Source organism: Malaclemys terrapin, chromosome 13 (genome assembly GCF_027887155.1).
Source record: "Malaclemys terrapin pileata isolate rMalTer1 chromosome 13, rMalTer1.hap1, whole genome shotgun sequence".
Classification (NCBI taxonomy): Eukaryota; Metazoa; Chordata; order Testudines; family Emydidae; genus Malaclemys; species Malaclemys terrapin.
The window spans coordinates 7,056,247-7,068,878 of NC_071517.1; the positions used below are offsets into that span (position 1 = coordinate 7,056,247).

The 12,632-nt window shown below is 36.8% G+C and overlaps 1 protein-coding gene across 5 annotated transcripts in view; it reads right to left on the reverse strand.

Moving 5' to 3' along the window:
* Positions 1 to 12,632, reverse strand: part of CEP112 (centrosomal protein 112) — a 291,150-nt gene that overhangs the window by 246,940 nt on the left and 31,578 nt on the right. For all 5 annotated transcript variants that reach the window (XM_054048114.1, XM_054048115.1, XM_054048117.1 and 2 more), the window contains 2 exons: positions 4,766 to 4,813; positions 4,560 to 4,637 (listed from right to left, as the gene is read on the reverse strand). In XM_054048114.1, coding sequence (XP_053904089.1) covers positions 4,560 to 4,637; positions 4,766 to 4,813 — 126 coding nt within the window. The remainder of the gene's footprint in view (positions 1 to 4,559; positions 4,638 to 4,765; positions 4,814 to 12,632) is intronic.

Here is a 12,632-nt window from a genome sequence, read left to right on the forward strand (position 1 = left end):
TCTAGAGAAATTAACTTTCTGGACAATGCGCAAGGCCCATCTTTTTACTTATGAATTTGGGGAAGGAGTGCTGAATGGGGGCAATTTGTTTCATTATATTTACTGTTTTTGTCTGATGCTCACGTAATTATTATGGTGAGCTGAGCAGCTTGCTACAAAATACAAGGTACTTATTTTATAGAGACAGTCTTTACACAAGAGAGCCCAGAGCATAGAGTAGACTGATATTTTATAAACTCAAAATAAATGAATAAAATATAATAACATCAATAGGACTACTAAGATTTGTTAAGACAAGCAGGATTTGGCATGTTAAGGTAAAATACATAAAATATGAATTTTAAAAAGGGGATGAGGGAAGAAAGACAAATATTTTATTAAAAAAAGGCTATAAAGTACAAATGTGCAGATTTTTAAAAGTTAACCAAAAATCATCACATTTTCAAGGGTATTTATTTTAGTCAGGTGAAAGTGGTGTTCTCAGATTTGAATACATTGCTTTGAAAAAAAATTGTATATGCAGAGTAGGTTTCACGCTCATCATTCTAGTCATATAATAAGAGTTCTGCTGTACTGTTTGTAAGGAGCATTACTGCATGGGGGTTGGGAGGGAGGGTATCACAAAACAATTATCATGGGGTTACTTAGCAAAAGAGTCAATTCTTTTTTGGGCCAGGATGTTTACAGGACACATTTCAAGCTACCCACCAATTCACAATGCATTTTCAAACTTCTCAGAGAAGACACAAAAAATAAAAGCACGCCATGTAGAGCGCACACACACAAACCCAGGGTTTGGAAACCCACAAAACCCACAAAAAAAATAATTCAAAATGAATCTTAGATGCAATAAATGAACAGGTTCACAGCTTTCTCTCTTTCAGTGCTCAAACATGGTAGCATTCAGATATTTATTCCAGTACCACAATGTCATCTTAAAAAACAAAGATCTCACTACATGCAAGACATAATTAAAAGTGACCATTTCCTCTTAATTATTCACGTAACATATTCTAAAGAAAAAATTACTAGAACAGCATTCAATAATAAACGTCCAAAAATAATGTGGAATCAAAACTGGAGTAAAAAGCAGGTGGATCTAACATATGCAAACTACCATTATGATAACAAAATATTGTTTTGTTTTTTTCCTTTGATATAACATGAAAAGACCTGGACACAAAACATCTCCTATCATCTCACAAAATGCCAGCCATTTCTGATGAAGGATAATAAAAGAAACATAGTTGAGAAAAACAGGATTTACACCAGCTAAGGTTCTAGACATCACTGGTTAACAATCAATATCTTATTTATTATAGTGTCATTAAGAAATGCCCCCGCCACCAAACAAGCGGTGAGATTTTCTGTTGGACCAGCAGGAGATGGACACGGTAGGGCTCTTTTCAGGGTCTGGAGGGTGGGGACACATAGAAAGTGTGCCTTCCTGGGCACACAGGAAAAGCATGAACAGGGGTAGGTGATTGTGACCCAAGGACCTCTTGATGGCAACTGGCAGAGGGAACAGGGGTGCATAAAGGTTATAGGCATCCCTGGGTCTGGTATTTACATTCTAGTTCACCAAAGAGTGTCATGGAAGATTTCTCCTGAAAGCCTGTGTCACAGTGGTCATCAACATTTCTGAGAAATGTATGCATGGATAATATGTACGGAGATTATGTATATATACACATACATATACTTATATAAGGCAGGTCATGCACAGGTAACGTGCCTTGAGACAGACTCCACCAGAATAGGAGGTAGGAGACATTTATCTCCCTAGCCAACCATTGTGTATTGTCTCTTACAATAGAAGACAATTAGCATACTGAATCAAATGCTAATGAAGAAACTGAGGAGACTTCAGAAGGAAAATTAACAGGAATAGGTAAACAGCAAGGTGAAAATCCTGTTTTATAAGTGAAGAAATAAAGGACTGGTCTGATATATCTGGGGTGCAGAAAGATGCTTTGGCATCCTTGATTCTATCCTTCATCTGGGAAGGCAAGTAGCCAGTGGGCTAATCTCATGAAAAGAGTCTCAGCCATCCTGAAAAATGCTCTGAGAAAGACTTTGAGGTAAATAGTACCTTATTAGACAAGAGGACATCTTCTTAGTTGAGTTTAGGCTCTAAAATGTATGTTCTGATATTATATGTCACCCTTTGTTTCCAATGTTTCTGTTTGCTATCATTTGACTCTCTGTTCTTTGTTAAATAAACTTAGTCTTGTTTTCACTATACACATATGTAAATGTTGTGTGTTAAGCAGAGATGGGGTCTAAGGTATAACTAGTAAGTTGTACTGCACTGTTCCTTTGTGAGCAGGTGTAATAATTCTGTGAGTGTTCAGTGGATAAGGAGCTGGACACCATGGGGTGACACTCAGAGGACTCAGAGGTTGGAGTGTGCCTATCGTTCGCTTGCATGAGGGACAGCAGAGTCCACGTGGCCTGAGAGGGGAGAGCTTGTGTTGCCTGTGACTGGGACAGTTAGGGAGCTGACCCCTGGAAGGTACAGACAAGGCTTCCCCAAGTTAAGCAGAGGTGGTAGCAAGGTGCCTGAGTACCCCTGGGCAGTATCACAGTGATACCTCTCAAGCTCTGATTGACCTGTTCAGGGCAGGCAGGAGCAGCTGACTGGTTCATGCAGCTCCTCCCTCTGGGGGAATAAGAGGCCCTCTCCTGGATGTGAGCTACAAGCCAGCCCACAAAGCATGCACTCGCCCAAACTCACCCTTTTTTGTAGTTGCCTGGCTAGAAGCCCCTGGTCCTACCCAGATTGCCTTTTCAGGGTCAGGAAGAGGAAGGGATTTTCCCATTGCATAAAATAGGCCAATATCCAATAGAGTGGAAGGGGAGATTATTTGTTTGCTTTTTAAAACTCTCCCCATGCCAGCCTGAGGACCTGTTTGGTTAGTTAGAATTTAAAATGGAAAATTATAAAAATGGTTCAACTAGCAGTCAGCATCCAGTGCTGGCAGGCTAAGTGTAAACACAAGCACAGCATCCAGGAAGCCAATGGCATCTAACCCAGTTGTTCTCAGGGCAGCGGGTAATTGAGTCTCACATAGACTGAGTCACCTCCATCTGCATTTCTCATCCCACACACAAATGGTTTGGGATTCCAGCTGAAGTGTCAAATTCCCAGTTACAGGCTATCCAGGGGTTAGGCATAGGATCAGCAAACTCAACTATCCCACACTGGACTCAAATAATTGCCTGATAGCTCGAGGGCAAAGGGGTAAGGTAGAGGAGACAGTTGCCCTCCCACGCACCCCAGTATGTTATTTTAATGAATAAAATTTGCAGCCTGCTACTTTTATCTCACACACCATGTCTGTATCATCTGATGCATGGCCTGATCGATGAAAATTGAATACTGTAACCTCCCACAAACAAAACAACAACACGAGAACAGAACTGTGGGATATTTAGGCTGAAGTAATGTACATGTTTTATGGATCTCAAACTCTTAGCTGAAGGTTTGGAAGTTTAACCCTCAGAATATTTTCAAATTGCTAGTCTAGCAGCTTCTTAGGCTGACCGAGCATAATAGAATGCACAGTATTTGCCTAGTCTCCAAGTTGCTAACATGCATCAGTGAAATAGAATATGTACAGATGGAATAGCAAAGATGTCACAATAATATAGGTACAAGCATGTCATAAAAAGATTTCCCTGTTACAGTATTAAAGGATTTGGTTTTACAGTACAAGGAATAATGTGCCCCACATTGTACATAATAAGACTGTAAATTCCATCCAGGGGCTCTGGTGAAGATATCAGCCATAAGAGCAAAGCTTGAGTGCTTTGTTCATGACACCAGAATCCATTATACCCCTAATTTATGTTCATAGGAAGTGATACATTATTTAATACATTACATATTTTCAAAAATAATTCTTACAGCCTAGGTCTCTTGTCCACTTCCCACATCCCATGACACATTTCTCCTTCAGCCTTCCAGTATATTCCAGATATCATTCCTCAGTTTCACAGGATAGTTTGGTGGGAGTTAGGGAAAGGAAGAAGGAAGCTGTTGATGTTTATGCTATACATAAATTTCCAAAAGCACATATTTTGCATGTACTGACATGAATTAAAATAGAGTGGTCGCCCTTCAGAACACTGGCAAATTCTACTGAAGTCAAACAGATACAGTTACTAGAATCTGTATTATACTGTAATTTAACAGGACTAATCACACGGGTAAAATTAATAATGTGTAAGTGTTTTCAGGACCAAAGGAAATTAACTGACATTTTTAAGGGCTACCAATGTACAGTTTTTCTTTAAATATTGAGGGTGTAATTTTTTCCTAAATTGTTGTAAAATAAATTATTTGCTTAGCACAAACTCAGTGAACTTGAAGTATATTGTCTTAAGCAAGGTTTCCAGCGTATCCATAGTTACACTGCTATACATATACTATTTTTATTACATACTCTCTCTTCTTCAAAAGAACAGAGATTGCTGATCAAACCATCACTTATTTCACTAGAAAGAAATTTTTTTTTAGGATATTTAAAGATCCAGATACTTGAGAAGTATCTTACCTCTTTTTCGTGCATGCGAAACAGTGACTGTTCATCCCGAAAAGTGCTAATTTTTCCCAAGCCCATTTTGGGTGTCATCTATTGAATGAGAAAGATCATATTTAAATTTCAAAGCATTACCTTGAGGAGAATCATTCTCAAGTGAAAAATATAAAAGGCAACATGCAGTCTACCTCCATAAATCATCAAGGGAATATAACACCTACCAGAGACAGAGGTATGGGCTTCTCTCGCAAATATCTTGGATTTTCTAGCTGGAAAACAAGACATTATACAACAGCAGCTTAGTGATCATGTGACATAGCTTTTCATCATTATTTCTTATAAAATAACTTTTAAAAACTATGGCCAAATTTTCAAAAGTAGATGTAAATGCAAATATACTTTGTTAGCTTCAGTGGAGTTAATCTGGCTTTCCACTGGTTAAGCTGAGAGAAAAATTCAGCGTAATGTTTTTTCCAAAAAATATAATTGACTACAATATGACTACACAAACAACGATCATACATGGAACTCATTGTAAAAAGAAAAATTCATTAAAAGTACTGTATAATTACAGCGGCCCTTTCAATCACAAACTTTAAGAACTGCATTTGAAACACTGTGCACAAACCACTTCCTCTATCAGACAGCTATATCTCACTTAATTTTCTCTAATTATGAGATTCAAACATCACATCACACAGAATGCATAACATCCAGGAAATGCTTTCAAGAATATAATCTGTCAAATGTGGTATGAAGATTTGAAATGAAAATGTGATTGCAATACACGTCTTACAACATTAAGTCCTTTATTTTTAGAGAAGATTAAACTGATCTATCAGGCATGGCAAATACGAAATATATCAAGAGTGCTTGCCACTTTTTTGAATTTAGAAATGAAAGAAGGAGGCTTAATCTCTCTGTAATTTCAATCTGACACAGTATTCTTCTTTCCTGTCCTAAAATATTATGTTGTATTCTTATGTGCTGCTGAAGAGTTGTCATATATCACCCCAGAGGTGGCTATAGTTCAAAGATGTGCAATGTCAGCATATTTTACACACACAGTAACGTTTTTAAACATTCTAGGTTCCATTTGGATGAAAGGTGCTATATACATTTAAGATCATCATTATAGCCAAGCCGATAATTTAAAAAATTAAAGCCTTTTTCTAAATAACCCATCACTATTTACCTTGCAAGAATTTATTATACCAGACCAACCAGACCTTCTTTTAAACAAAGTTTCCTGTATTATTTAATGTGCATCACTGTATTTCAGAAAGAAAAATCAAAGTTCAACTTTTTACAATGACCACATCCACTTATTAGAATAATGAGGACATTATTTCCTTGCTATCCATTTTCATCATAAAAACCATGATTATACATTTAAATAAGTGCAGTCAGGGCTTTCCAAAAATATTCCAGCATAATGGAATTGAAGGGACACCATCACCTTAAAAATTACCAATGAAACTACCGATTTATATTGGGTTGACAGCAGATATGAACAGACAAAGGTGAACAAAAGAGACCATCGTATCCTTGGTGTAGGGAAAGGAGATCAAATGAAATTAACGTGGTAGAAAAAGTGAGAGAAAACAAGGGAGAAAGAAAAGGAAAGCAGGAAGAGACTGAAGGATAAGGAGAAATGAAAAATGAGCAAGCACAGAAATTAAAAAAACAGAAAACTTAACAGAAGGAGCAGGAGAGGGAGAGACAAAAGCTGCAGCTCCAGTGACAAACTTTGAAGCCATAATTTTCTGCTTCTTCATAATGTCTTGTCCCTATCCATAACCTCACCCTGCCAAATCCTCCCCACCAGCGTGGATCTAGGATTGAGCAGAGAGCCCTCCATAGATTCCAAGGGATAAGGCCCTCTTGGCCCCATAGCTGGGGGGGGGGGGGGGGGCTGAACCTACATGCTGTAAGCTTCAGTTAACCTCAAGGAAAGTTATGAGGAAACTAGGAATGCAGGATCAGGCTTCAAGGGTGTAAGTGCTTTTTAAACGCCCCACACTTTTCACATAAATTGTAAACAATTTTTCTTAGCTTTTTAAAGATAAAAGTTGTTAAAGATTTACAACCAATTGACATAATTTATTTGGGCATGCACACAGTAATTTTCAGCCTTGCTTAACTTCAGCACCACTTTGAATAAGGAAGGTATATGCTAGTTGTTTACAAAAGGGGGGGGGGGAATGTGGCTCTAATACGTTCTATGGCCTAAGTCTTACATTTTCTGATTTTGTAACAGCAGCCAGATGTGCTTTGAAGTTAAATGTTCCCACTTTGTTACTTGTTGTGGATTAAACCCACTTAAAATGATCTGTAAACATTGAATGTCTCAACATTCATTCCTTTCATGCTAGTCTTCTGCAAAACTTCTTGTTCTCAAAATTAGACCACATTAAAGGAGGAATATCACAGTGAAGAGTGCCCCAAAAAGGGGGCGGGGGGGACTTGTATTTGTGAGAAACATGCAAATTTAAAAATAAGAAGTCAAAGGTCGAAGACAAATCAAACCAAATATGTATGATGTAGAAGGTTTGCCATGTGTCGAATAGTAAATCACATGACAATTTTTTTGGCTATGAAGTAAAATACATCTTTACTTGACATACAGTTTAACTCTCATTTGCAAATACCCTTAGTACAAACTGACTTTTCAAACATTTTTTTGTAGAAAAGATTTTGGATTCTTCTGTTCTGCCCATTAGTCAGTCAAACAATTATACAGGCAACAGAGCACGTTTTGTTTTGTGAAATTTAGTTTGGTCACCTTAAAACACTTGAGCCCCCATAAGCCAAGAGTTTGATGGTGGGAAAGCTAAGAGGGGGACACCCGTTTAAAAAACACTCAGAACAAAGAGGGGGGAAAAACTATGGAAACTATCCCCCTTTTTCAAAATTAGTAGAGCTGTGGGGCAGGGCAGAAAATCAGCACATCAGCAAGAAAGAGCAATTCAGTCAAACTGTCAAATTTCAGCTGGATTTTCCATAACACTTTCAGCTCTATATCCACTAATACCTATAATTTAAAGCAACCGATACATGCTTCAGGAAAAATGTCAACCCACAACACACTTGATTCGAAAAGTTGTTTTCTGTTTGATCAGCTGATAAAGATAATCCACTTTACTTTGTTGTGCGCTATCACACTACAGTCCATAACCTTTAAAAAGATATGTTCTGTATTTCACTGGGTATTGAAATTACTTTTTATACTTCTATAAACAAAAGACACGTTAAATCTGGTAAAAACTTTCCATGGCATGTTTCATCCATTTACTAAAATGTGTTTTTACACCTCTTAATATAGCAGTGGCCTTCTACCTATGGGCCTGAACCAAAGCCGCTCAACATAAAAAAAATTTTTAAAAAGGCTTCCACTCACTAATTCAGGCCCCAATTACCTTATACAAACCAACATTTTTGTTCTAATCTGGACACTGTTGTCAAAAGGTATCAGCTATACTGTGAAACCTTACTCATCCACTTTAAGTCATCAATATGACAAAGCACAGAGAACCATAGCTGCAAATAAACCCCACATAAAACCAGCGGACACTGTTCAATGTTTTTGCTAAATATTTGTATACCAACATGTATATAAATGATTACATATTTATTTTTATTTTTTACTTCCTATGGCAAGATACTGTTGTAAAAAAAAAAAAACAGTACATATTTAATTTGAGTTTTGCTCTGGAATTTCTATTTAATGCCTGGAATATTACCCCACCCTAGATGGTCATGCAGGACAGTAAAGTGAAGTAAGCACACATGCGTACACACATACTGCATTACCGCAAGCTTATGCATCCAGTAGTCCTCCACTTCCCACTACCTCAGGCAGGTGGGTAAGGAGGGGAAAGACGGGAAGCCAGTGGATGGAACCAAGGCTCCGTCCCTGTAATGCATTAGCCAACAGAGTGGAGCTGGCATGGTGGAGGAATGAAACTGCACTAAGGAGACTTCCCGCAAAAGCAAAGAGGAAGCAGGAAAGGAAATGTGATTCTGAGCATCAGCTCCTTCCACAGGGCTTCTCCTGGTTAGGCACAGCTGCACACCATTCCTTATACGAAGTTTAGCATGAGGCTCAATCTAACCCTAAATATATAAAATTATAACCAGGGTCCCTATTCCTTTTAAACAGCAAATATCACAGAAATGGCTACATATCAGGACTCAATCTTCCCGCTCCTCCCCTGCATCATATTTTGTTCTTTGGAAGCCACTTATTAAGGAATACTTTGAAAACTAAAATAATACAGGACTTATTGCAGTTCAATACTAGAATTGAAAGGCAACTTTTAACATGTAGGAAAAAAACATTTGAATCAGCAAGCTTGCTGCACATTTCCCTGTAAGCTTCTTCAAAGAGAAAAATATGTTTGGTTTTCAAAACAAGGATGGAAAAACACACATGAAAGAGTTAAGAACATTTACGATTTTGAAATGGTAAACAACTAAACTGAACCTTGACCTGAGTTCTTACTTTAATCTAACAAACCCAGTCAGCCAGCATGTTTGCTACAGAAACAAATGCTGAATAGTTTCAGGAAATTTAAGTATGGACATTCTTATCTAACATTGTGATTTGTAGTGAAGTACACTCTAAGATTGCTGCTGCACTCTTGGAGGAAGGACATTAAAGGACTTGAAAACTATTTGTCAGCATGAAAATTGAATTTATTTTTTGAAGGCACACCACCAATCGGAGTTCACTGTGGGAAAGTTTTTACAGTGGTGCTGCCCTCCAACATCACAATATATACAGTAGGTATGTTTACAATAAGCAACAGAGAGAAGCTACAAAAACCAAACAAAAGAAAGGACGTGACTTGTACAGAAATAGTCGAGTTTAACTGGAATAGAGAGACAAGAAGGAAGATCTGAGCCAAGTACCCAAGAAACTTCAGGCATACATTGCACTATTGCTGAAGCCACCCAAGAATTTGCCATAATTTTATCTACTTTAAACCTGTAGGACAGCTATATTCCTTCTGGACAAAGATAGATAGATCTTTGACGCACAGATCTCCTTTGGCAGCCAGTCAATGCTGCGGCTCTACCACAGCCAGAAGGGTCTCTAGAGAAAGAAATACACAGTGCCCTTGCCCCCAAATTCCCAGGACTAAGCACATTCAGCCCAAATTACCCCTTCTACAAAAGAGGGTGCAAGTGCAATGGACTTGAACGGAAATTGTGTCCACATTCAGCAGGGCTGACTTTGGTCCACTGTTTCTACAGTCCTGCCCAAATGGAAAGCAAGAGATTATGGATCAGGTTTTACATAAGAACGACCAGACAAAAGGTCCATCTAGCCCAGTATGCTGTCTTCCAACAGTGGCCAATGCCAGATGCCCGAGGGAAGAAACAGAACCATCAAGTGATCCATCCCGTCGCTCATTCCCAACTTCTGGCAGACAGAGGTTAGGGACCACAATCTCTGCCCATCCTGGCTAATAGCCATTGATGGACTTTAGATTTTCAAAATGGATTTTGATTTCCAATTTCATACACCTTAAAGGGGCATAATTTTCAGAAAATGCAGAGCTCCCACTTCTGAAAATAAGGACACTTTCAGACATCTCCATTTGGGCACTCAAAACCTGGGATAACCAAAACCACTACTTATTTTTGAAAATCTTGGCCCAGATTTTTGAAAATATGAAGAAATAAAAAATATATTGAAGTAAAGAAATTACTAAACATTAGTCCAGCTATTACAGAATTTAATGGATGGTTCTCCTATCAGAGGACTTCATTTTACTGATCAGACTAGGCACTTTATAATGTGGTTTTACACATGCTGTAAAGCAGCAAGAACATTTCATTTTAGATGGGTTTTCTGAAAGAATCAATGCACTAACATTTTAGCATAAATTTGAAAAGAAAATTATGTTAATCACTTAATTATCATACCTATTGTATTCTATATACATAGTACAATAATTATATTTATAATTATTTCAAATATAAAACAATTAGACTAGTCCACTACTCTAAATGCTGCCCCACCAGGAACACCTGTTTAATTATGAGCTCTATAAGCATTGTAGAGAAACACATTTATCCCCAGGAAGAATGAAAAGCCTCACATCCCTTTCCAGCTAATTACTTTGAGGAACCCAGGAAATAGTCTTGCTGGACTCAACCAATTTATGTTTAGTTTCTCCAAGAAGAAAAAAAATTAAGCAGTGGATCCTAAGCCATTTTTCTATCCCTTTCTTCCACCGTCCAACCTAAGAAAATGTAATGTAAATCACTGACCAAAGAATTTCTTAGGCAGTCCTTTTTAATTCTTTATTATAAGAGAATCTTACACATGAGAAATTCTTTGGGATGAGACTTAAAATCAAGGTCCTGAGCACTTTTTATTAAAGATCCCATGGCATAGTACGTTTGATAAACGTTGGGAGTTAATCCATTTTTAGTTGGATAAATTCCAATGCAAAAAAAATAATCAAAGCATACCTTGCCTCACTAAAATTCTCTTCCAATTTCAATTGGATACAATATTTGTGTGCATTTCCTTTCCTGAACTATTGTGTTGTATTTCCATCACACATCAAAGAGCCACCATAGCATACTTCAGAATTGGCTCCACTCAGTGGTAGATGAAATGCTATCTCAGGGATATGGTGAAGTCTATTTCAGTGTTTACAAATTGCCTTGGGGGCTCTGGATGAAAGAAGTTACAAAAGTATCCATTTGTTAATACTAGTTCAGTTATACTGTATAAATATTATTTCTCACATTGATGTTTTATTGTCCATATAGATTCTCTCACACAGGAATTCTTTTCACTCTAGAAAGTTAACCAACAACTTTGCTTACATCAGAGAAAAGCAATAAAAAATGTCCAAAGGTAATATAAACAGTTACATTTAATTTAAAGGAAAATAAGTTTGCTTCATAAATTATTTTACTCTCAATCGATAAGCAATTTTTCTAAAACAAAACTAAAAACAAGGTCTGATCACTCGCAATGTATATTAAAATTTGTGATAGAATACCTACGGTCTTTAGGCTGCTGTATACTCTAGAATTAAAAAAAATATTTTTAACAGATTCTAAAATAAATTACAAAAATGACAAAACGAGTTCAAAGTAGCTGCAACATAATTGGAGATTTGAACTCAACTAATCTTACAGAAGGAAAACTTTTTTCCTTCAAAACAGCAATACAGTAGATTTTTTTTTCTGCATGACTAATTCAACTTCAAGGCAGCAAAACTTAATCAAGGACAGTCCCATATCAATTTAGATAAAACTCAATAAAGGCTCAGAAAGAGACTATTATAATGTATTTAAAAGTCATCTTACATTAGTGTTCCATTTATGAAAGGCAAAATTTATCAAGATCAAAAGCCTACTTTTCAAATGTGTCCAAACATGACTAGAATCTAAAGAGCTAAAATAATTTAATGTGTGATAGGGATATTCAAGTATGCTCTAAGACAAATGGGGCAATAGTGTTACTAGCAAGAAGCAACAAAACGGTTATGCTCAGCAATGTGACACTTTTTGACACAATAGATGTTTAAATATTTTTCTTGTAGAGGAAGACATTGTTGATATCATAAAGATACTTTGAAGCTTTCATATCATAATACTTGTTAAGCATTAACCTCTCCATTTGGTTCAGAAATCATAAACACTGACTTCCCTAAACAAAGCATTTCATGATAGTTCTGATAAGAAGCAATATTCTGCAATAAAAATGCATAATCACACGTTAAAAAAATAAAAGTAGAGTCAATCAGGCCCATGAATCAAAAAACATACAAGACAATATTTGGAAGCAGTGTTAAATTTGAGATCTGACCTTATAAATGTACTATTGCAAACACATTCTAAATTCCATATTCTTCCCATATAACTAGACACAACAAATAAAAAGGCAAATCTGCTAAAACTGTACTAACAGTCAAAAATCTAGATAAGAATTCAGACTACCAAATTAGACTTGACTTAGCCAGAAACAAGAAGTTACAAGCACTTAGCAGCTCAGCATCAGGCCTTTATTTATTGATCCTATTTTTACATATACTCAGAACTTATATGTTGATAAGA